This window comes from Thermobia domestica, chromosome 13 (assembly GCF_964235325.1).
Source record: "Thermobia domestica chromosome 13, izTheDome1.hap1.1, whole genome shotgun sequence".
Lineage (NCBI taxonomy): Eukaryota > Metazoa > Arthropoda > Insecta > Zygentoma > Lepismatidae > Thermobia > Thermobia domestica.
The window spans coordinates 214782972-214810304 of record NC_137466.1 but is presented as its reverse complement, the minus strand read 5'-3'; the positions used below and the strand labels follow the sequence as shown (position 1 = coordinate 214810304).

The window sequence follows — 27333 nt, the reverse complement described above, 5'->3', positions numbered from 1 at the left end:
TCCTAATAGCTTATGTTGATCCTTTTAATTCTTTCTTTCTATTGTGTCTATCATCTTTTCCCATAATTCATGTTTTCCCATATCAACTTTCCCATAATTCCCATAATACATGGTTCTTTTGAGGGTTCTTCCGTTTCCTACCACTTTCTTCATTCCACTATTTCGTTATTTAAAAATGACGCTTATGCCGGATAGTCTAAAGGAGATCACGAGAAATGAATGAAACGTTGGAATGAAGAAAGTGGCAGGAAACGGGAAAACCCCGAAAAAACATAGGCACACGGTGTTTGTCCACCACAAAGCTCACTTGGTGCGAGCTGGGATCGAACCAAGGACCTCGTGCATCAGAGGTGAATGCTCTACCACTGAGCTATTGCGGCCCATTTCTAGTCTTAAGAAGCAAGCTAAGGATTATTTACTTTCCTGTTTTTTTTTTTTTTTTTTTTTTTTTTTAATTTACAATGCAAAAGGTACAAAAGAGCTTTCATAAAGCATTTGTTATTTGACTTTTAATCTGATAGTTAACGTTTCAACTCCCAGGTTATTATTACAATTTATATTAATGATTATGGTTTCTGATCGTAAAGAATCAAACAACTTCTGATAAACGAAAGTTTTTTTTTTTTTTTTTTTTTTTTTTTGGTGATTCTTTCCTTTTCATATTTGAACAATTTACGAAACACTAGGAAAAGACAATTCAAGTGCAGTACAGTTTGCCTTTAATTATTGTTGCTTCGTGTACTCTGCTTCATTGTCACTGGCTTTCTTCTGCTGTACAAAAGAATACTAACACAGGCTTGTCTGGCATTTCCTGTTTTCTAATGGCCGATGTCCAGTAGGTGAGAATGGTGAGCCACAGATGTATATTGACCTTGACGCCATCAAGTATCGAACTGAGGAACCAACGTTTCCTGAATCCAATTGCGCCAAACCATGCGAGCCATCAGAGATTAAACAGTTAGCGGTAAGTAATTTAAATTTATTTTAAATATATTTTAATATATTATTACAATTACAAATAGGAGTATGTTATGATATCATAACATAAACTCCCTGACCAACAGTTCAAAGCTGATTGATTTTTCAACTTGAGGTATGTTGTACTGCTAAACTCTTTGACATTAGGTCTAGCTAACTAATTCATTGGCCTATGGAACCCGAAGGTTCAATGCCGCGTTCACAAAAACTCTCCACTGTCTTCTATCCTTAGCCAACTGGATACAGTTTCTACTTTGTATTCCTATTTCTGCGAGATCCATCTTAATATTGTCCTCCCATCTGCGCCTAGGTCTTTGTAATGGTTTTCCGATTGGTCTTCAAGTTAAGACTTTGAAAGCGTTCCTACTTTCTTCCATACTGGCTACATGACCTGCCAATCTGAGCCTCCTAGATTTGATGACCCTAACGCATGTTTGGTAAACGGTATAAATTATGTAGTTCCTCGTTATGAAGTTTCCGCCATTCCCCATTCCCATTCCTTTTGGGATCGATTGTTCGTCTCAGGATCTTGTTCTCAAATACTTTCAGTCTACGTTCTTCCCTCAGTGTAAGCGACCATGTTTTGCAACCATACAGAACAACAGGCATGATTATCGTTTTATATATTTTAAGCTTCAAATTCCTCGACAGAATTCGCGACGACAAGAAATTTTGAACTGAATAATAATATGAATTCCCTGCTTTTAGTCGACATTTAATTTCTTCGTGAATATGATTTTCATCTGTTAATATTGATCCTAGATATTAGAAAGTATCCACTTTATCAAAAGTATTATTTGATATTTTAACGCATCCGTAATTTGTCATATTACGATTCTGACATTAGACCTACAGCCCATAATTCATTGTTTGATCGATTGTATTACATTGTACTCGTATTATATACAATAGCTTTGTCTTGAGGAGCTATGGTTAACCAGGTCTCCAGATTTAAATCTATATTGATAGCTAGTTACCACTGGGTTAAGCTGGGTTTTTGAGGTTTCAGTTTCGTAATCAACTACTCACAGGTTGATATAACTGATCATGATAATAAAGGAAATTTTTCATTGCTTGAAAGTACTTGTTTTTCGTTCTCCATATCTCCGAAAGGATTACTCGGAAAACTTCGAAATATTCACAATGTACCCTAGGCTTCGAATAAAAGAGTATTTTACGAGATGTGACCTCTAAAGGAGGAAATCTTAGAACTTTTTGCTGTTTCCAGATCTTTGACGAGTGATTATGTATCTCCGTGAAATGTTACTTGAATCAAAAATAAATATCTTTCCCATCAACTTTATTTTTCTCTGCGAAGAACGGACATTTGGCTAGTATTTAATATAACACAGGCACATCTATAAATCATATTTCAAAAGAACAAAGTAAATACCAAAATAATTTATCTTAGCCCTCTTTTTTCCGTATATATAAACGATATTCTTAAACATTTACATCTAGCTCATAGGTTAATATACTAATAACGGCTTAATTTTAAGAAAATAACAGGAGAGATGTAATTAGACTTGAATAAGATGTAAAATCACGTCATTAAAATTCCAATTCATTTTAAAGAGAAAAATAATTATCCATGTAAATCAATGGAGTAGAAAGTAAAGATAGCATACAGGTGATTATCAAAATAATAGGAACACATCGAGTTGAGAACACGTCAGATGTCTGGGTTGGCAATGATCAGGTGGTGTCCGTAGCGCAGATGGTGTTTTAGGGCAAACTCTTTACTATGAGTGGAGCAGCAGAACGGGAACGTGTAGCGAACTGAGCAAACGATGATAGTGTAAGACGGATAACCTCTCTGATTTTCGAACAGAAAAAAATTGTTAGCGCTCGACTATGTGGTGTGAGCGTGACAGAAGTTGCAACTGTTAGGTGTGTGGTGAGGAACTGAGTCCAGGGTAATGACAGCGTATAAAACTTACGGAAAACCACATCGACGAAGAAGAATTGCTCGGGAGAAAACTCTTAGTGACAGGTTACGCCGAGCATTAAAGCGGATTGTCACCCAGAGCAGTCGTGTGACTGCGCTGCAATAGAAACTTAAGCAGCGCCTTCCACAGCCTGTATCAACAATCACAGTCTGCCGCGAAATACAAGACATGGATATACGAGGTTGGATTGCACGGGCGAAACCACAGATAAGAAACCATAACGCTTTAGCAGGACGCCACTGGTGCCGCGAACATGCAGCATGGACTACCTGATAACTGGAAACGTGTGACATGATCGGATGAGTCATCATGTACTTTATTTCAAACCAAGGGTCATGTTTATGTGTGGCTGACGCTCAAGGAAGCTTATTATCTTCAGTATCTCCACCCAACCGTGATCATAGCAGGGACTCTGAGTTGTTATGAGCCGCAGTATCCTAGTTTTCAGTGGGTCCTTTAGTGACGCTTACCGGTCGCGTAACTGCTCATTACCATTTTAGGGAAACATGTGCATCCTATGATCCAGATATTATTTTCGAGCAATGACGAAATGATAATGCGCCCATACACACAGCTGGAGCTGTTGCAGCGTGGTTTGAAGAACAACGGGATGAAGTTGAACAAATGAGGAGTTGGATGCAAGAACCAGTTAAGTCCACTTTTAGATTTTTTTTTCCGGAACTGCCTGCTTCTTGTTCTAATTTCACGATGAACACTGTATGTAGGTACCTCCTTTGCATTATAACACTGAATATAATAATCGCATCTACATGATTCCTGCATGTAATGTAAAGTGATATTTTCCTACTGGAACATGTGAAAATCTCAAATTCGCTCAGAAAAGGATTTACCTGGTTCTTACATCCAACCCTCCAAATTCCCTGGCCTATCTAATCTCTGGACCTGAACATAGTTGAACATCTGTGATCAGCTGTGGATAAATCCGGAACAGATTTCTGCCTCAATCCTCCCTTACGAAACTGAGTGATGCACTGCACACGGAATGGTATAATATTCATTGGATGGATCCATTTGATGCCATTCACGATTTCTATGACCTCACCCCATGTGGCACCAGAATTGTTCTGAGGACGAAAAGTGGTTCAACAGCATATTAATCTAGTAAATTGAACTTTTTTTTCAAGTGTTTGTATTATTTTGATAACAATCTATAGGTACTCATCATGTTAACAATGTATTCTTATTGTTTTCTTAATCCAGTTCGCAGATACGATCAGATAAAGAAACGGAACAAATTTAAAGCTGTACAAATCACTATTGTTGCTTATTGAACAATGTTCTTTATGTAGAAAAAATATTTTATTTCTATGTTTCTTCATCATCTGTTTGTAAGTTTGTGTACAGTCAGCGGCAAAAATTCTTTTTGTTTGATAAAATTTTATTTTGGGAATAACGAGAGATATGGCTACAACGTACAACGGAGGTATGGCTGAAAAGTATAGAAAATTACATACTTTTTAATTTACTGAAAACTGTCCTTCCATTCTGAATTAATTTACGAAACTATTTTCATCAAATGGAAGGAACTTTTGTCGCTGACTGTATATGATGTTTGTTTTTTGTTTCCTGTATCTTTGTCACATCACATTATTATACCTTTGACTTAAATGTCTATCTTTCATTTGTAGCCTGGAACTACATGCTGTTGGCATTGCCATAAATGTGGTAGGTTTGAACGAAAGCTGAATGAATTCAAGTGCGAATTGTGTGAAAAAGGATTTGTTCCCACCAAAGACTTCAAGGAGTGTCGTCAAGTTGAAGAAAAATTTAATGATTACAGAAATCCGTGGGCCATTGGTGCTATGGCTGTATCCAGTCTTGGTAAGTTTATTAAAGCAATACTTAGTACAGCCTCATATTTGGAGATAGATAAAGCATTTCTCATTACCATTGTACTTCTAAGCTTTCGACTCTCTCCTGGAGCCTTTGTCACGGAGGATAAAAACAGGAGAAAGAAAGATAAAAACATCAGGGTAAAATAAAAGGAACGGATTTACCAGGGTAGAGCAGTGTTGAAAACACTTTATCAAGACACACGATCACACGTCGAATGATGGAGACGCGGGTTGCAATGTGGCGGAGTTTATTTGAAATAACTGAAATGTACATCTTCCAAATACCTTCCTTTCATTGGGCTATAGTTTTTGTGTATATTTTGTCTAGCTTAATCTATTTTTCTCATATTTAGGTGTTAATTTTGGTTTCTTAGCGGTTATACATCGTCCTGGACCAGGCGCACACCCAGGAATTTTTGCTGGGGAGGTCCAAACTTTTGCGGCGGGGTCAAATATTATAACCTCCTGCGTGTATGTAGTATTGAACAGGTATTATTCTGAACCCGAAAAGATGATAAGTAATTGTAAAAAACTTCCACCTATATTTTCAGAAAAAAGTGATAGAACTAGATTGTTTTTATAAGAGAAAGACTACAGATGATGTGTAATATCAAATGTTCATGCTACATCAACCATCTACCTATTATAACAAGTACATTTTTATTTAGAGAGTGTACAATGTATGTTGAGTTAGGAAGTTTTGGGAAGGGTCTGATCCCGTTGGAACCCCTTTTCTCCTCGTGTGTGCACCCCAGTCCTAGACCAACGAACGGTAAAAATCTTTCAACCATAGTACAAAATATTTGAGTTTGTCGTGTTTCATTTAAAGCTGCAGTGACTTATGGAACAGTTAAACACTGATTCATTTTAGATAAAACTGTAAGGAATTATTGTTGCGGTCGATTTTGCTCTTCCAATTCAGTTCCAGTGTTTATTTGTGTGAGTCTTTTGTTCTCTAATAAGAGTATGATGAACATTTTCGAATTATATATAGAGCTTATTCACAATTTACAATAATTTTATCAAGGAAATCGGACATCGTATTTCACTTATACCGGGAGATAAACGATCTTAAATCTTTCCTTATTCAACGGATCAGTGTCGCTGTTCAACGTGGGAACGTGTCAGCCATTTTGGGTACGTTACCCACAGGCAAAGAATTAGAGGAGATCTTTCTCATATAAGGAAGAAAATAACGACTTGGTTTCTGAGTACCAACGATGGAAAGATATTTTAAACAATATGCACTTAAGAATTTATCTCATCATAACTGTCATCGTCATTGAAAGATACATTTTCATTTTCACATTTACTATCCCAATTTGATTCTAATGTATATATCTCTTTTACCATAATTTCTTGTTCTTTTAGCATTTCTTGTTATTTTGCCACAATTTCGTCTTATCTTGATAGTATTCGTTTTTCTGTTAACTCTGTTAAGAGCTTATGATCATTATGAATTAGTTGATCGCATGTGTAAATTATAACAATACCATATTTTACTTAATATATATTTTATCATTGTATTACGTAAGATATGTAAATACAATATAGGCTATAATTTTTTCTAATATGTATAGATACTGTAATAAAAATATCACAGTTTTGGAAAAAAATAATGAAAAAATATTGAAATAATAACATATAAACATTGAACAAAATTGAATAAAAATGAAGAATTAACATTTACCGCTTCTTATACACTTTCTCACGTAGAGTACAGACACTAGATCCTTGTTCAATTGTACGCAGCTTTGCCTTGCTATCATAAATGCACAGTATTTTATAATGCACATGATTATAAGATTACTTTAAGCGTACCAAATGTTCGCTACGTAGGTTTAACGTAGCTACTCTCACTGACGAGTTTCAATGCAGGGGCCGCGGTGGATCAGTGGTAGAGCGTTCACCTCTGGTGCTAGGGGTCTCGGGTTCAAACCTTGCTCCAGCCAAGTTAACTTTGTGATGGACAAACACCGTGTGCGTGGGTTTTCTCGGGGTTCTCCCGTTTCCTCCCACTTTCTTCATTCCACCATTTCATTCATTACTCATTATCACCGTCTCCTTTAGCCTAACCGGCATAACCGTGGGACGTAAAACTCAAAAATTTCATTTCATTTCATTTCATGTTTCAATGCAACTGATGCTATTTAGTAATCATAAAACAATTTGCAAATGCATCGATTTTTGACGAGCAAAATGATTGTGACTTACAATTAATTGGAGATGGTAGTAAAACATGTGAACAGCCAAAATAAAATGATATGAGAAATTTTCAAGAAATACGCAATGGAACTTCTTTAGTGCGGCAACATGAATTAATACAAATAAATAACTTTTTTTGCAATATTGTTTAGCATGAATTACTATTGACCTGTAAAAATACGATTACTTTCAAGCTTTTGGACGGTAATATATATATATATACAGGGTGTCACAAAAATGTGTCACAATATTTTGGGAACAGATTGCTCACATCAAAATAAGAAAAAAAGTTTATATGGACCTGTGCTCAAAAGTGGATAGTTTCGGAGTTATAGGGTGCCGAAAACGTCAAACAAGTGAACTTTAGCTCATAGCTCCACTACTATGGGACCTATCGCACTCAGGCCAAAACATCACTGAGGAACTAGCATGTGAACTATCCAAATATCCATGTTTAAGAATGCTTCAGTACTTGCACACCAATTTTTAGAAAGGGAGGTGGAGAGTCATCAAGTACTTCCAAACATCCTCTCTAAAAATGATTGTGCAAGTACCGGAGGTTCTGAATGATGGATATTTGGATAGCTCACATACTAGTTCCTCAGGGATGTCTTGACCCGACTACGATCAGTCCTATAGTAGTGGAAATATGGACCTTTATAGTTCATTTTTTTCACATTTCCGGCACCCTATAACTACGAAACTCTGCATTTCCGATCACAGGTGTATATGAACTTGTTTCTTGTTTTGATGTTAAGAATCTATTCCCAAAATATTGTGACAATTTTTGTAACACCCTGTATATAGAATATACTTCTATTAATGCCAATATAAAATTAAGGAAATTGTATTTAATACTATTTTGAAAAAATAAAAGTATACTGGCATAGTGGTACATGATCAAAAGATTTTTTAAATGATAACTTTGCTTTTGAAGAAACAAGATTAAGGTGGTCCGTGGAAGATTCTGACTAATAAAAGTGGTCCGCACTTGAAAAAAGTTTGCGAAACGCTGCTCTAAGACATGACCGATCTTAAACTATCTTGCTTTATTCCATCTACGCTATGGTCACTGGCAAAGTAAGCATTTGGCCACTTTACTGAAAGTAATCCTTGAAGAAAAAAAGGGAAAAAAGCTCACAAAGAAACGAAAAGTCGATTCATAAATTCTTGGCTCTCTCAGCTCAATTAATGTTAAAAATAATATATTTTCTAAATTAAATATTATTATTATTATTATTATTATTATTATTATTATTATTATTATTATTATTATTATTATTATTATTATTACCTGTAATATATACTGTATATAATACTTTTTTCCGTAGGCATCTTTATGACTGTTTTCGTTGCACTGATTTTCTGGATCTACAGCGAGACACCTGTGATTAAAGCATCAGGAAGGGAACTCAGTTATCTCCTTCTGCTGGGTACACTCCTGTCTTTCTGCGTCACATTTGTCATTGTGGCTCGTCCTACGAGCTTTACGTGCGGACTTACTCGATTCTTTCTTGGATTTTGCTACGCCCTCTGCTATGCGGCTATGGTCACCAAAACCAATAGGATTGCAAGAATATTTAATCACAAACCAAGCACGCCTCATAAAACAAGGTAAGAATACGCATATGAGTCTGTTGGAAACTGTTTTTGGATCAAAACCAATACGATTGCAAGAATATTTAATCACAAACCTAGCACACCTCATAAAACAAGATAAGAATACGCATATGAGTCTGTTGGAAACTGTTTTTGGATCAAAACCAATAGGATTGCAAGAATATTTAATCACAAACCTAGCACACCTCATAAAACAAGGTAAGAATACGCATATGAGTCTGTTGGTAACTGTTTTTGGTTCAAAACCAATAGGATTGCAAGAATATTTAATCACAAACCTAGCACACCTCATAAAACAAGATAAGAATACGCATATGAGTCTGTTGGAAACTGTTTTTGGATCAAAACCAATAGGATTGCAAGAATATTTAATCACAAACCTAGCACACCTCATAAAACAAGATAAGAATACGCATATGAGTCTGTTGGAAACTGTTTTTGAATCAAAACCAATAGGATTGCAAGAATATTTAATCACAAACCTAGCACACCTCATAAAACAAGGTAAGAATACGCATATGAGTCTGTTGGTAACTGTTTTCGGATCAAAACCAATAGGATTGCAAGAATATTTAATCACAAACCTAGCACACCTCATAAAACAAGGTAAGAATACGCATATGAGTCTGTTGGTAACTGTTTTTGGATCAAAACCAATAGGATTGCAAGAATATTTAATCACAAACCTAGCACACCTCATAAAACAAGGTAAGAATACGCATATGAGTCTGTTGGAAACTGTTTTTGAATCAAAACCAATAGGATTGCAAGAATATTTAATCACAAACCTAGCACACCTCATAAAACAAGGTAAGAATACGCATATGAGTCTGTTGGAAACTGTTTTTGGATCAAAACCAATAGGATTGCAAGAATATTTAATCACAAACCTAGCACACCTCATAAAACAAGGTAAGAATACGCATATGAGTCTGTTGGAAACTGTTTTTGGATCAAAACCAATAGGATTGCAAGAATATTTAATCACAAACCTAGCACACCTCATAAAACAAGGTAAGAATACGCATATGAGTGTGTTGGTAACTGTTTTCGGATCAAAACCAATAGGATTGCAAGAATATTTAATCACAAACCTAGCACACCTCATAAAACAAGGTAAGAATACGCATATGAGTCTGTTGGTAACTGTTTTTGGTTCAAAACCAATAGGATTGCAAGAATATTTAATCACAAACCTAGCACACCTCATAAAACAAGGTAAGAATACGCATATGAGTCTATTGGAAACTGTTTATGGATCAAAAGATCCAATATATTTCAATCTTTTTTTTTTTTTTTTTTTTTTGTACGCCTTATATCTGGAGAACTACATATAGTGTAGTCAAACCCAAACTATCACTTAACTCAATATGATGTGCTTATTTCGTAGAAAATAGAAAACTCGATTAGGGCCGTTCAAAAATTTTGTGGTCCAAGATCCAAAAACTAATTCTTGACCAAGATCACAATCTTTTGGTCCATTTTTTGATAATTCCCAAAATTCTTATTTTTTCATATTTCGTTGCAAATCTCTATAAAAATGAAAGTGACTATGTTTGTAACTTAATAACTCTTGAACCACCCGTTTCCAACATAGATAAGGTTCGAGCCTAGGATGTTTTTCATCATTTCACTTTGACGGTGCAACTTAGAGAAGGGGTAAGGGGTGAGATATTTAAAAAAAATCGAAAATGACCGATATTAGCGACGAGTACATAGTTTTCGGGGTCACTGAGATGAATAGTGACACTTCCGATGTAGTTTAAATCCAAATTCAGTCCGCAACTTCGGAGGGGAGAGGAGGGAAGGGGATATATCCATAATTTTCAAGACCACTAAGACGAACATTGACCCTTCCGATGCCGTTTAAATTCAAATTCAGCTCCCAGTAGTACTTCATATCCAACTTGAAATGTATTATCCCCGTATGAAGAACGGGTATTCTGCTAGTAATGTATAAATAAAAGTTACGGTGCTACCATATTTTTATGAATGAAATAATAAATAAAATAATTAGCATTTCACTGATCTAAAGAATAAAAATAATACTTCTATATGCTAATTAAGTAATTATATTGTAGATATAACTTTTAAAACTCAATATTTACTGTAATTATTGTCATTTTGAATTTATTTTGTTTTCAGGTACACCAGTCCTAAGTCTCAGTTAGTGATTACCGCTCTCCTTACGTCTGTTGAGGTGATAATTAATGTGTCTTGGTTGCTATACGAACCTCCAAGCATCACCCACATCTACCCTAAGCACGATGAGCGACTAAGGGTCTGCGATGGAATAGAGAATTATTCCTATATGGTCGGCCTTATCTACCCATTTATTCTGATCGGTTTCTGCACTATTTACGCAATTAAGACTCGCAAATGTCCTGGAGGGTTCAATGAGACGCGGTATATTGCCTTCACTAACTACACCACTATCATTATTTGGTTGGCTTTTGTTCCTTTGTATTTGGCTAGTGATAGCAATTCTATCAGAGTGGTCACCCTAGCTATATCGCTCTCACTCAGGTAAGAAATGGTGTTTAGTAATATTTAAATTATAGAGGGTGTTTCAAAAATAATACTGACAACGTTTGGGATGTGATTCCTGACACGAAGATAAGACAAAAAGTATAGACCAACCTGGACTAGTATGTGCCTATTCAAATATCCAAGTTTCACAATCCTGCACAACTATTATTATAGTGGTAGTTGGTTAGTACTTCAAAAATTATATGCCCGTAGCCAAACTCCCTCTATAAAAATTGTTGCGGGAGTACCTTAGGATTCTGAAGCATGTATGTTTGGATAGCGAAACTTTAGTTCCTAAGGGTAAAGACATACCGAAGAGACCTCGCTATCGAGGTCGAGGTTTAAGTCGTGGTCGCTACCTCGATACTGGCACAAACACATGGATTCAAATGGGTAAGCGCATGCTGAAGATGTAGCTACATCTCGACCTAGAGGTCAACCGCGAGGGTGAATTAGTGGTCGCGATGATAAACAATCGAGTTTTTTACATCGATGTTCAGCGGAAGCATCGCTGTGGCTCGTGTTCTGATTGGCTCTCCCTGAAGCGTTACACGGAATAAAGTCTTCATTTGTTTAGAATTTCGTCTGCAGTGGATTGTATATGTCTACGCTCGAGAGATTTTGGTGCACTATTATATTTGATTATGAAAGACATATTAATAAAACTAATGAGGAATGTTCCAGCAATATAAAATAAGAAACACAAACAACATCATAATAGGCACGTTTTAAATAGAGAATGGAAGAAAATAGCAACCGAAATGGAAATATCAGTTAAGTTATTCATATTAATTTGAGAATTATGCTGTAGCTTATTATTATAAGGCAGTGGCGGTTACAGGGACGGGGCTTTCCGGCTGAAGTGGAATTTGGAATTGTGGAATTTCTAAAGAAAAAAGAAGCTACTGTTAATCATATCATGCTTAAAAATTCCAAGCCTCTCCCCTGAATTCCGAGATTAATAAAAAAGGATTTCTTCTAAATTCGTTACTGATATAAGGTAAAGAAATACCTATAAAGACAGACACGTATCCATAGGGAGGAAACGTCGAATAATGGAATTGCAGTGACGAAACTTCATTTGCTGAATTTAATACCCCCTTCACCTCGAAATCTGAAGACATACCTGTTTTTTTTATCTTTGTGTGTGTGTGTGTGTGTAATTTTACTGGGAAATGATTTCTCGTTTGAGTGCTGAAAGAGGGCATTTCTTCACAGAAAATTGAAAAATGTAAAAGTCTTTGATTTATTGATAGAGATGGACAAGAGATGAGACTCAAATATTTTTGAGAAACAAGAGATGAGACTTTAGCATTTCTCATATCTCGTCTCGGGTCCATCCCTATTTATAATCTGTTTGGTCCTTTCAATTTCAAAATGTGGGTTCACAGTGATTTTTATACACTAACGGAATAATTTCACACGCGTCACAGTAATGTTTCTCCTCAAATTGAGAACTTACAGACGCTATATGCGCCCTTCATCAATCGCGACCTATACATCGAGGTAGCGACCGCGACTTAAATTTCGACCTCGATTGCGAGGTATCTTCGATATGTCTTTTCCCTAAGTGAAGTTTTGACCCGATTACGGTAGCTCTCATAGTTTGGAGCTATGGACTTTTAAATTTCATTTGTTCATATTTTCGGCAGCTTATAACTCCGAAAGGAAGTATTTGTGCAGCCAGGTTGGTGTTGTTGGTGTTGTTTTGGAACACCCTATATAGAACTCAGTAGAAATTTAGAATCAATGGGTATAATGTTTATATGAATGTTGCCAAGAAGCTGGATTGGGGAACGAGGTCTTACAAAGTAGCCACCACGTTCATCTGGTCTCAACCCATTGGTGTTTTCATATTGAGAATTTTGAAATCTGAGATTAGGGTATGAAAATATGGAATCTGAATAACCTCTGGGAGAACATAACAATAAAATACTTCTTGTATACCCTTATTATCCGTGTTGAAGATAATTCAAGTAAACATGGCGAATCGCTTGATGAAGAACGTCGAAAAGTTGTAAGTTGTGCTGAACATACGGAGGACATTTTGAATTAACACAATGAAGTTAATCAATTCCCTCATTGCTTGCAGATATTATCTCATTAACATGATCAAGCCAAGATGTAGGTTTTCGCTTGGTAATGGGGAGGTCTTGAGTTCAAATCTTGCTGCCAATCATCTTGTCTTGGGTTTTTCTAAGATTTTCCTCACTTTCATCAGGTGAACGATTTAATCATGGCTTTTAAAATACGTTGTATTTGGTTTTTTCCTTTAAAGTTTCTATGTACGAGGGAATGTCTTAGAGATTATATTATTATTATTAAGAACAAAACAAGAAAGTTCAAAGAAATATGTTAAATTTTTAGTTTTTTCACGTAGTTGCCCAATAAATCCAGTGTATTTTGACTGTCCATCACTGTAGAAATTCTGTAATTGCTTCGAGAACCACTGATATACTTCTAGAATGACATTATCTGTGTTGTAAAATTGTAGAGCCTGGATCTGTTTCTTCATTTCAGGGAAGAGAAACAAGTCAATTTTGTGTCGTCTATAGTTATGAGACCTGCAAAGAAGTTTTCTTCATTGTGCTTATCAGAGTCAACGTTCTTTACGATTTACTTCGCGTTTGCTTTTCAAATGGAGTCAAAGTGGAGAACCGTCGTGATGACGCTTTAGATATATGCAACTAACTATCCAACGAACTAACTCTATGGCCTATGCAACTCGGAGGTTCAATCCTGAGTTCACAAAAGCTCTCCATTGACTTCTGTTCTTAGTCAACTGGATCCAGTTTCTATTTTGTATTCCTATTTCTGCGAGATCCATCTTAATATTGCCCTCCCATCTGCGCCTAGGTCTTCCTAATGGTCGTTTTTTACGATTGGATTTCTCGTTAAAACTTTGAAAGCGTTCGTTCTTTCTTTCATTAGGCTACATGACCTGCCTACCTGAGCCTTCCAGACTTGATGAAGGGGGCACGGTGGCTTAGTGGTAGAGCGCTTACTTCTAGTGAATGGGGTCGCTGGTTCGATCCCCTGACAAATGTATTTGTGGTGGACAATATTATGTCCGTGGGTTTTGTTGGCGTTCTCCCGTTTCCTTCCAGTTTCTCATTCGAATTCTTTTATCATCATTCGCTTGTTTTAATTAGGCTCTTAGCCTAAAAGACATAATCGTGGGGTGTTAAACTAATCAATTTCATTTTTAGGCTTGATGACCCTAATAATTTTAGGTAAATGGTATAAATTATGCAGTTCTTCGTTATGAATTTTTTTAACATTCCCCATTCTCGTTCCTCTTGGATCCGAATATTCGTCTTAGGATTTAATTCTCAAATACTTTCACATATATGCAATTGCTCATTCATGATTTTGCGCGACTAAGACCAACTTCGTTCACGTTCAGTTCAATGATTATTGGTCGGAAGCTTATCTATGAAAATTTAGGTTAGAAAATTTCTTATTTATTTATTTATTTATGTATTTATTTATTTTAACCTCACAATAGTATAATTATGATGGACTATAATCATTAAAACCAACCATTATTTACTCTTCAATTAAAAGAACTTAATAACAGAGCGATACACATTTGTCAGCGCCTACCACGAAATCAGTTGATATATAACAAGTCGTAATATACAGAGTGGCCCAAAAGTAGGTATACAAACCAGCATCGATCGAGCATGACATTTTAATTTATTAATATAATGAATTTATTTGATTTGGTTTGTTCCGAGCTTAAGATAAAAGTAAATAAATTTAGAACAGATAAGAAAGAAACTAAGTCAATACCTGTTGTGGATAACAATAAATAAATGATATAAAATGTCATGACTGATCAGTAGCAGACTGCATACCTACTTTTGGGACACTCTGTGTATCAAATCCATGAGGATCAAATTGGGTTAATCAAATAATGTACTTCTGGTTAATAATTAAGATTATTAAAACTTTATGACTTCAGCTCGTAAAATATTCTAAATACCTGTTTTATATAGAATTATATTAATTTTGTGTGTACTTTAATTATTGTAATTTCAATACCAAGGCAAATATTACAGTCCCTACTTTAATAAAAAAAATGTCTGTTAAAATTTTTGTGTATAGGAATAATTCTGTGTTTAGTGATAGTAATATTATGTATCATTCTACTTACAATCATCCTACGTACAATCATTCTACTTACAATCATTCTACGTACAATCATTCTACGTACAATCATTCTACTTACAATCATTCTACGTACAATCATTCTACTTACAATTATTCTACGTACAATCATTCTACGTACAATCATTCTACTTACAAGCATTCTACGTACAATCATTCTACTTACAAGCATTCTACATACAATCATTCTACTTACAAGCATTCTACGTACAATCATTCTACGTACAATCATTCTACTTACAATCATTCTACGTACAATCAATACATTCAGGAATTACAAAAATCTGTAAGTAGAATGATGGTTACTATTCCTGAGCGTAGTTTTGCATTGTCTAATATTATGTAGTTTTCTTAGCTGGCAACAGTGCTATGATGACAGAAAGATTTTTGTTAAGTCTATTCTAGTGTAAACAAATAAATGCACACACAATTTTTATTATTTTAGTCCTTTTTTTTCTATTGTTTATCATTTATCTATAATTTCTACATATACGACTAAAACCAGGACAAAATTTTAATGTGTCTACTTTCTTTAATAGATAGATAGGGGATGTATATAGATTTCACAATAATATTCCTTTTCCATTGTGTCAACGTGAAGTCATTTTTAAGTTCCGTTGATGATATCTTACTGAAAAGACGTAAATTATTCATTTTAATTCAATATACAGGGTGTCTCAGAAGTCCCCTGACATAGGATAACTATGTTATTATCAGAGTTACAACAAAATGTAACAGGGGAAACCGTCTCCAAATATGATGTTTTCAATCTAAAATGAAAGATTTTTTTTTTTAAATCGGACGAGCCGTTTGGGCTGTACACTCTTTATGCGCCCAATGTTAAATGGAAATGCAGCGCTGCCATTTACCTGGACCCACAACATAAATGAATGAATTTACTGTCTTTTAAGCTAACGTGTTGATGACCAGCCCCCATTTCAAATATGTTCCCATTCATTTTATGTTGTGGGTCCAGGTAAATGACAACGTTGCATTTTCATTTAACATTGGGCGCATAAAGAGTGTATAGCCCAAACGGTTCGTCCGATTTTAAAAAAAAAATCCTTCACTTTAGATTGAAAACATTATATTTGGAGACGGTTTCCCCTCTTACATTTTGTTGCAACTTTGATAATAATAGAGTTACCATATGTCAGAGAACTTTTGAGACATCTTGTATATATTTAGTTCTTCCTTTTGAGTTTGCTGAGGGTTTCCACTTTTTTCATATAATCAACCTGACATTCTTTCTTTCCCCTAAATTTCTAAATACGTTCATCGGCGTAAATGAAGTGTTAAGAAGCCTCATATATTCTTCGGAATCATCCATACATGTTTTATTCTCTTTAAATATGGTTTCTGATTGCATTTAGGTTCTTTGTAATAACCAATTACTTTTCTCTCCATCTATATTGTTGTGCGAAGTTTAGAAACATGCTAAAACGTCTATTTCTTTTGTTTTACAGCGGACTGGTTCAGCTGGGATGTCTTTTCTTCCCTAAAATTTACATTGTTCTCTTGAAGCCAGAGAAAAACACAAAGGAAGTGGTTATGTCACAACATCGTGGGTCTTCTTATGTTGCAACGTCCACAAACACTACCCCAGTTGTTGTTATAAATGGTAAGTGTTATATACTTATTTATCATTTATTAATTAAGCGTTTTAAGTTACATTACCCTAGTTGTAGTTGTAAATGGTAAAGATTATCTCTTTTAAATCATATCGTATTTGTTTTTAAAGATAGGATAATGTCTTCATTATTCGATTAAAAAAGTACCAATAAAACTTTTTACTCCGTCTTGTTTAGTATTTTTATGCCTGAAGGCATTGTAGAACACGTTACGTATGGTTTCACACCTTTCTGCGTCAAGTCATACGGGATGATTACGTCATAACTTTAAAAAAGTTGGCCTATTATTATTATTATTATTATTATTATTATTATTATTATTATTATTATTATTATTATTATTATTATTATTATTATTATTATTATTATTATTATTATTATTATTTATTTATTTACTTATTTATTGCGGGCTTACTTTTGCAGCTAGAAGATTGAAATTTTGCACATATATTCAGTGCACCTCTTAGTATTTTTCAGATTGTTTGAGATCTCTGCGTTAACACAGGGAGATCCAGAGGGACAAAAATGAAAAAAAGAAATCCTTTTCACGCGGTTTTCCCGCCTCAAATACATAATCGAGACATGTGGATAGTACCGTTTGAAAGGTTGTTCTGTTCTGAAAAAAAGAAGATTCGAACCATGATAATAGGATATATATATATATATATATATATATATATATATATATATATATATATATATATATATATATATATATATATATATATATATATATATATATATATATAGGGATGTCTCAGGAAATGTTTACCTGAAATTCTGTTTATGCGGGAATATGGAGTTTTGTGGGGATATTCTTAGCACATTGGTAAATTTTCTCGCCCTTACTTTTCAAGATGGAAGCTTGAAATTTTGTACACATATTCAGTATACTCCTTAGTATTTTTCAGTTGATGTTAAGATCTGTGTGTTAACACAGGGGAGGGGTCCAGAGGGGCCTAAACTTAGAAAGAAGGCATTTTTTTCACCAAAAATCTTTATTTCCTCCAAAATTTTTCTTCTTAGAAACATGATAGGCTCATGTGTATGATACCGTTTGAAAAGTTATTCTATTCTGAAGAGAACGAGGTACGAACCATGATCCTGGGATAAATAGAGATAATGTTGTAGCTGCTTGATTGAAAGTTTATAATTTACCTAGAAAAGACAAAATCTAAACACTCACGTTATTTATTATTTAAGCATTTTAAGTTACATCACCCTAGTTTTAGTTATAAACGGTAAGGATTATATACTTATTATTTATAAATTAAGCGTTTAAAGTTACAGTAACTGAGATAGTTGTAAACAATAAGTATTATATACTTATTTATCATTTATTAATTAAGCGTTTTAACTTGACACTGTGTGCAGACACGTTCACAAACATTATCAATCATTTAACTTACTTCAAATTTTGATTCCTGAATGATCCTTAAACTCTCAACATTTCGGCTTTCTCCTAGAATCTTGCTCACAAAGGGTAAGAATAGGAATAAAAGAAAGAAAACAAAAAGGGAATAAAAAGAACAGTGGAGAGACACCTTATTGTGACTATTGCTGCAATTCCTCATCAAGTGACAGTTTATCTCACTGTGCAGTAGTTCAGTTTCATTTGCCTAACAGTTTTTACTTTTTTTCGTTCCTTTTTAATGCTCTGTGAACAAGGCTCTGTGGAGAGCTGAAAGCTTGAAAGTGTAAGAATTGTGGAGGGATCGAAATTTGAAATAAGTGAGATGATCATGTGTTATCATATGATTTCCTGTTCAAATTATGAACAAAGCAATACAGTTGAAGGAAATCCTATCAAAATATGAAATATAGAAACCGTCTGGCACATTTTTCTTTGATAACTAAATGATACAACTAACTAAATGGCACTAAATGATACAACTAACCTTATACTGACGAAGTGAATATAAGGTGATTCCTAGTGATTCTCAGTGATTCCTAGTGAAATCTCAGTGATTCCTAGTGAAATCTCAGTGATTCCTAGTGAAATCTCAGTGATTCCTAGTGATTCTCAGTGATTCCTAGTGAAATCATTTCGAGAGCTACTACTGCTCTTATTCTCGGTCGTTCTAAGTACGAAAATCAATAAATACGGTGAACACACATTGACTGTATTATCAATGGTTTCAATCAAAAAATTACGTTTCATAAATTTTGAACTTGACAATTAATACACAACAGATTTCGTGTTTCATTTGTTTAGTTTTTGTGATTTTTTTCGGTGTATATGAATGATAGGATTGTTTATTGGCCGAAATATCGTGTTTTAAGTTTTATTTACTGTTAGTTATGGACTAATAAATTGGTGAGTTCAGTGTATTCATTGATTTTAGTACTGTGAGCACTCAAATTTGAGAACAGTAGACGTTCTCGAAATGATCACGCTGAGATAAACACATTGGCACTATAATGTTAGTCATATAATTTAATTACCGAACGATGTTGCAGTTTCAGTTGCTATTTTTCTGCTTACTAACATTAACTAAATTGGAGAAATTACCGGTATATTTCTATTCTTTACTTATTAAGTTGAGCTGAAGTTCGGAAATGATGTTCGTTCTCCCCTTATTAAATATTAATTATACTTCAAAAATAATTATAGTATTACTTATTAAAAGAACTCTTCTTTATTTCTTAAAAGTAAAGTGAAAAAGTGAATATTACTCTTTACTTCTTAAAAGAAAGTTAAAAATCAAATCTGATATCGTATTTCTCATTTATTAAAAGTGAACTAAAGTTCAGGAATGATTTCTTAATAATGACCTAAAATTCTGCAATCTTTTTTTAAAGGACTTTTCGATCGGGACTTTCGATGTGTACGTATACAATTTTATGGTATACTGTTTTACTTCATTGCAGGTGCTGCAGATTCAGGCTATAAGAAAAACTTACGAATGGTTCATAGTTCCTCCCAAGAGTTCTCCAAATTCCAAGACAAAAATTCTCTGTCAGCAGGTGAATCTCCAAACATGTGTAAGTCTCTCATTATGCATATCTTTTTTACAACACAGTCAGCTTTTAGAAATCACACCAGCTACAATGTTCTGGATTTATACAGGGTGAACCTGAAAGATGTGCCTACACTCCGGGAAATAATTCGTGACATGAAAAGAAGACAAAAAGTTCTCTTGCATGTTGTCGAATTCCGCGTCGTATACGAGTGACAGGGGCGCCAACTTGGAATCGACAATCGAATCTTGATAATTGGAACAGAACAGACAGATATGCACAAACTACCTCTGTCTGCGCAACTGCGTGATGTATCATTTTGCTGATGTTCATAGCCACATTTAATTAGTTTTGATGCCACGAATCACTCCCCGCAGTTTGTGCATATTTTTCTGTTCCGTAATAATTGTCAGGATTCGATTGTCGATTGTCGATTGCAAGTTGATACCCCTGTCACTCATCCAGGACGCGGAATTCGACAAAATGCAGGATGACTTTTTGTCTTCTTTTCATGTCACGAATTACCTCCCGGAATTTGTGTACATCTTTCAGGTTCACCCTGTATATATATATAAATATACATTATACCTGTATATACACTTGACTCTTTGACACTAGTTGCATTATTTCTGCATTTAATATTCGGTAGAGTTAATGTACATGGGTATTTCTTAACTCACCTTTTATTATGAAAGTTGTTTATATAGTTTGTACAAAAGATTACAAGTAAGATTTTTTTATTTAGCTCTAAAAGTTCTTTCCTCTAAGTTAATTATAATTGAACCCCCTGCCGGTTGCAGCTAACAGGTTTGAGGTTTGTTGGTTAAGAATGACCCTACCCATTGCAGCTGGGTCTAAAAGAACCTTTTGCCCGTTGTAACACAGAGGTAAGATTAGAGGAGTCTCTTCTGCCCGTTGCAGCTTGGAGAGAAGGAAGTATATCATACCCGTTGCAGCTAGAGATAGGAACAGGTGATCAGTTAACAACTGACGACTTCTGCCTTTAGGTGTCTATTTATATAGACAGTCTTCGAAGGCAGAGCCGGTGGAGGGGTCTTCGTATCTCTTCGTGTTCCTTCGATAATGATGACATCCGTCATAAATAACACATGTAAATAATAAAAGTGCTAAAAATTAAACTTGTAACAAATAAAAATGTAGAACATATCCACACTGATAAACCCTTTTGTATGTGTCCAACGAACATTTTTGATATCCGTGCCAATACGTCGATTATTATTGAAAGCAATGTGCACAACAATAGAGTAGAAATACTATTATCAACAATGGGAACACTGTGATTTATACCGAGTAAATGTGATTTTAATATACCCATTGCTGAAAAACGAATTTAATCATTTTTCTTAGTAAACACCGTAATTTTCAGAAGCTAGATACTAATACCACAGAGTAAATAACAAGACAGAAGTGTAACGTAAACAGCCAAACGTCTACGCGATTTAGCAAGGGATCGCAGTAATCGAGAACCAGATGGCTCTGGTAGAGTCTCATTTACAAGATTAAATATTACAAGAATTTTTTATATTTCAGCGCTCAATCGCAGAGCATGCTACTTTATTTCCTTATAAGGAAAACAATTAAACGGAAGTTAAGCTCCACAAAACCTAAATTTCTGAAATAATCAATCGTTTCAAAAGACTGTCAGGGCCATCTGGTGCTCGATTATTGTGATCCCTTGCTAAATCGCGTAGACGTTTGGCTGTTTACATTATATCTCTGTTTTCTCTATGCTAATACTTAGAGTTATATCGTACCGGATTTTAAATTTTACGTCTACACTGTTAAGACGTTCTTGCTAATACGTTACTGACAATTAACATCGTAGTAACATTTGGGATTATTAAAATTTAAAGGTAATAAATGATAATTTAATAAATGAACATGCCCAACAGTCCATAGTAGTTGATCACTGTTAAAAGGGTTATTAGAAAAATACATTAAAATTTTCTAAAGGAATAATTAACATTTCTGACCAGAGTATAGGCCTATACACTTATTAAAACACTGTATTTTAGTATTTATTAAAACACTGTATTTTAGTTGTAATAAATTAGTATATCTATTCTGGTCAGAAGTGTTAATTATTCCTTTTGTGAATTCCAGAGTTATGATGGACAATTATAAGTAAAATTTTATTTACAAATTTATTTGTAACTCATACATCATTCAATAGTTATATAGAGGGCTTCCCAGGAAAAATGATACGATTTGACAATGCAATAGAAGTCAAACTATGCCAGATACATATTAGTGTGAAGTATAGTTGATGACATAATGTTTTGAATAACACATCATTTAAGTATCCATCTCGATTGCGAGAACATAAGCAAATTCGATGAACCCAATTTTAAATGATTTTGTGCAATAACTTGAACCCATTATTACCAATGCAGCGTTCAATGCTAACTCGTAATTCATCAGGCGTTCGTGGTTTGTTTTCCTAGACTATAGATTTCAAATAACCCAGTAAAAAGTAATCTAAAGAAGTTAAGTTGCGACTCCTGGGAGGCCAAATATCAGTTACAATTTTGAAAGTATCCTTTCACCTAACTTTTCTCGAAAGACGTTGATAGTGGCATGAGTAGTGACATACGGCACCGTCTTGTTGGAATCACGTGTCCTCCAACTCAATTTTATCCAGATTTTGTCACAAAAACTCCGTTAACATCAAGTGGGACCGCTCGCTAGTCCATTCACTGTCACTGATTCTCCTATGTCGTTTCGAGGAAGGTCCAATTATGCTATCATGCCATAATCCCCACCATACAGTGACATTTTGCGGATGCAAGGGCTTTTCGTAAATTTATTCTGAATTGTGTACACACTAAAAACGACAATTTTGTTTGTTAACATGTCCAATTAGCTAGAAATAAGCTTTATCTAAGAGAAGAGAATGTTTTGGTCAAAGTTGTGATTCGTTTCAAGTTATTCTAAGCTCCAAGCAGCAAACTAACGTTACATACGATAATTCAGAGGCTTCAGTTCTTGGGTCAATAAAATCTTTTACGTGTATAAACCCAAATCTTTTCGCAAAATATGGCGTTCTGCTAAGCCCTAATTCTTGAGCACAACGCGGAATCAATACATTTGGCACTTCTGCAACAGCTTCACACACAGCAGCAATGTTCTTTACACTTCTTGCATTTCGAAGTCTTCGTTGTTTCGCCACATCGCAAAGAGTAAACCCGCTTCCAAAACTTTCAGCGATTCGACGAATGGACAAGCACATAAGGGTGATTAAGTGCCCCGTGGTTTTCGTGAAGCGTACTTTGAGTATTCATTAAAAAACGCGTACTTTGAGTATTGAAAACTTTTGGACAATAGCCAAACGTTCTTGAAGTGTGTCCTTAACCATGATGGCTTGTCACTAGTATTCTCACCACTACTGCCACCCAGTATCACGTATCACATTTAAAACATGATTCCCAAGGTCATTTTAAAATAATATACTTATTAAAAACCGTTTACATCTGATCATGTTTAGTATTCAACGATAAAATAGCGTGTATTTTAAAAATAAAATGGCAAAATAGTTTGTGTGTTTCATAGTTGTTTGAATTCTTTGTCTTTTCAGGGAGAACAGGCCAAACTCCGAGCGCTAAAGAAGCTCTAAAAAGACAAGCGTCTTCTGAAGATGTTCTAAAAGAGAATAACACATCTACTAGTTTAAGGCCAGAAATAAGAACTATGTAAATAGGAAGAAGCATTGATGTGATGTTGAGTAAAAAAATGTAGTGAAGTGATTGTGTTACAAGAAACTTGAGGCAAAAAAATAAAAAGTTCCAAATTGTTGATCTACCTCATAAGTAACAATTAGAAAAAAGATTTTTGAGTGTGCGATTGTGTGATTAGTATGTATGTGACGAGGGAAAGAATGGAATTGTACATATGAAATGTGATATAAAACCTCGAGAATTAATGTAAGAAGTGTCGAAGAAAGGGCATTGTATTCAGATGAGTTTAGAGATATTTTGTCCCACAAATTGAAGAGACATGTACATTTCTGTTTATTGTTAGTATTAATTTCTTGGTAAACGCTGTGCGTATAAGGTCCACAACGGTAAAATGTTAATAGAATGGTGTTTGCATGATTAATTTTTATAAAACACAAAGTGATAATGACAGCATTTCTATGACAGGACCAAACCTACTGCTCTCATATTAGTTAGGTCATTAGCAGTGAATTTCTCAAGCGAAAAGAGATTCCTATAAGATTTAATGCAGTGGTTGAAGTGAGACGGTATGTGGTGGTATGCCATACCGCCTCTGGTTTTTCAGTAATGAGGACATACCATCTCTGGTTTTTCAGTGATCAAGACAATATTTAAATAACAGGTATGTTGAGTGAAAATCATAATAAAACATACCACCTCTGCTTTTTTTTCACCTCGAACACTGGTTTAATGTCATGATTCATGCTATTAATGAGTGAATATTGGAGCAGGCAGGAGAAAATAGTTACCACTCTGTATGTGAATTGAAGGAAACACAGAAAAATAGTAACATTAACTTTACTACGAAGAATATCCGTAACACGTGAGATATCTCTGTAAGTTGCAAACCAAGAAAAACGAAATAGATCTTAAGAAAGAGTTCAAAATCAAGAAGACTTCCCTGATTTATAAACTATAAAACGAGTTGTAACCAAAGGTGCCCGAACTCATGAGGTCGGAAGCGCTCAGAAGTTTGGAACTCGCGCTTACTCGACCTCACCCTCACGAAATAAGCGTGGGATTGAGTGAGCACAAGTTCCAAATTATGATGTGATCATGAGGTCGAATGAGCGTGATATCGAAATGATATGAGGTAATGTCAGCCTAATGACGTTAGTGTGAGGTCGAATGAGTGGGATATCAGATTGATGGCGTGAGCGTGAGGTTTAGTGAGCTTAGTCCAAACTAGGCACCTTTAGGTTTTCAGGTAAATATGACAAACTCCTTAAAGCAAGTGATTAATCGACGGATCATAACTCGATGTAACTTATAACTTGTCACTAATGATACCACCTTCACAGACGTATAGTGTCAAGTTAGCTACTGACCTTATCCAAGCGGAAGATATCATCCATGACATAATTGTGTTTGTTACACTACCATCTCCTTGTTGATGTACTTGTTCTCGAAATATTGTTCTTCTAGAAGCTTTGTACTACGCTGTGAAGATTCAGGCTCCTTGACACTGTAGGCAGTCAGAGTGCTTTATATCGGAGGAATATTAATTAACGAGTACAATTGACTACTTGTGTAATGAAGTCTTAATTACTCACTTCATGTGTACGTAGTATTCTTAATTCTCATTCGCAACCTGTTCTTCTATCCCAGCTCATAGTTACTCATAGCTACAATCGATCCAGGAGAGAAGTTTTGAACATTCCTTTTATTCATGGTATTTTTCTCTTATTTTCTTTTTCTAAAATAATGAATATCGTCGAATGTCGTTATTGACTCCAAGAACTCCATTACTTTAAAGACCAATCATAATAAATAGAAACTCGCATCACGTATTTTCTTTTCAAGGGAAAGAGTGAGGGAAATATTGAATGCAGCATGAAAGATATTTCATGACAATCAGTATATCACACTTAAGAGGTCTAATCACTGCGAAATTAAAATACCGCTAATTTTACAGTAATTATGTAATATTTTCAAATAGATAAAAGATCATCGAAATGTGGAACAAGAGCGCACTAGACAATATTATTTTGCATGAGATACCGTGTCACCTAGTAGCTTTCCGTTTGCAGCCATTTGGAAACATGAAAATAAATGCCGATTTTCTAAATGGCTGGAAATTGAAAGCAGATAAGTGAATCGTGATAACGGTATTTCATGTAAAATAATATTGTCTAGCGAGCTCTTGTTCCACTTTTCGATTTATCTTTTATCTATTTGAAGATATCACATAATTACTGTAAAATTAGCGACATGTTAATTTCAGCGTGATGGAGCCTCTTAATGAAGACAAACTTGTCAACCAAAGTTGTTGGTTATTCCAGTTAGAAGTTTGATTTCTGTCCTCAGGATCATGAAACAGTTGGAAAGTAGCAAACTCAGGTACAGATGATCATAATTAAACGCTTTGATTTCTCATGGGAAACTTTCATCAAACACGCTTTATCCGTAACAAGTGAAAAGCTTGCTTATTTCTCTGTGTGTGTGTTTCAGGTCTTGTCTAAACAAACTTTCCACTTAACAAAGTACGAAGTGAAAGTAGCAAATTATGTGAAGAATTTGATAAATATTTTATTTATTTTTTTCTGCCATTCTATCAGTGCGTTAAACGTTGTTTTATTACTAATAATGAAAACGTTATTTTTATCATGTAAATACCTTTATATACTATTTTATCTTCTCAAATTCGTAAATGTATATATATATATATATATATATATATATATATATATATATATATATATGTGTGTGTATGTGTGTGTGTGAGTATGATAAAAATGTTAAAGAAACTTCTAGTCATTCTATATTACAAAATATTCCAAATCATGTAATTTTTGTGTATTGCACCAGTGTTCTGTTTTGTCCCATCTTGGGATGATTAGAAAAATATTACAAACAGAGAATAAAGCTTGTTATAAGTAAATTGTTTTTGTTTCTCTTCATTCTATAGAATCCTTTATTGGTACGACAATAATCTATTACGTAATTCGATTGCATGCGAAAGAGAAGTATTGGTGACCTTAGATTATTAACATTATGTTAAAGGTTCGAAACTAATATTTTTCTTACCAAATCTCTGTAGATAACATTAAATAGTTTCATATAATGATGGATTGTATAACAGTAAAATTCTGTTCTGAACGTTTTATAGCTTCAGTATCCTTTGGCAGATACTCGAAATCAGTGGCGTATTTAGGATTTTGTTTCGGGGGGGGAAGAAAGCTATGAACAACACATAAATAAGCAATTATATTTTTCCTTTTAGGTGCCGACTAATTTTAATGAAGTTGTGCATATAACAAATTTATTTCGGGGGGGGATTGAGCCCGATAGCCCTCCCCCTAAATACGCCACTGCTCGAAATGCTTGTTAGGCAATGATGACATGTTGTTTGTTAGGATGGATTTACTGCTTTAGGAAGTCTATTTTTTAAAGTACTCCGTTATATTTCACTTTTTCCATGATACAGAATTAAAAATGAAAATGAAATTAAATGAAATGTTTAAGTGTTGCGTCCCACGTTTATGCCGGCTAGGCTAAAGGAGACGGTGATGATGAGAAATGAAACAAATGGTGGAATGAAGAAAGTAGGAGGAAACGGGAGAATACCGAGAAAACTCATGCACACGGCGTTTGTCCACCACAAAGTTCACTTGGCGCAAGCTGGGATCAAACCAAGGATCCCATGTACCAGAGGTGAACGCTCTACCACTGAGCCACCGCGGCCCCGATATAGAAT

General features: G+C 34.7%; 1 protein-coding gene across 5 annotated transcripts in view; it reads left to right on the top strand.

The window, feature by feature from the left end:
• The window catches only part of LOC145669009 (metabotropic glutamate receptor 3-like), a 150223-nt gene extending 123769 nt beyond the window's left edge, over nt 1-26454 (top strand). For all 5 annotated transcript variants that reach the window (XM_081737337.1, XM_081737334.1, XM_081737335.1 and 2 more), the window contains 7 exons: nt 837-964; nt 4577-4769; nt 8320-8602; nt 10754-11134; nt 16777-16931; nt 19813-19926; nt 23498-26454. In XM_081737337.1, coding sequence (XP_081593463.1) covers nt 837-964; nt 4577-4769; nt 8320-8602; nt 10754-11134; nt 16777-16931; nt 19813-19926; nt 23498-23616 — 1373 coding nt within the window. In that variant the 3' untranslated portion in view covers nt 23617-26454. The remainder of the gene's footprint in view (nt 1-836; nt 965-4576; nt 4770-8319; nt 8603-10753; nt 11135-16776; nt 16932-19812; nt 19927-23497) is intronic.
• The last annotated feature ends 879 nt before the right edge of the window (nt 26455-27333 follow it).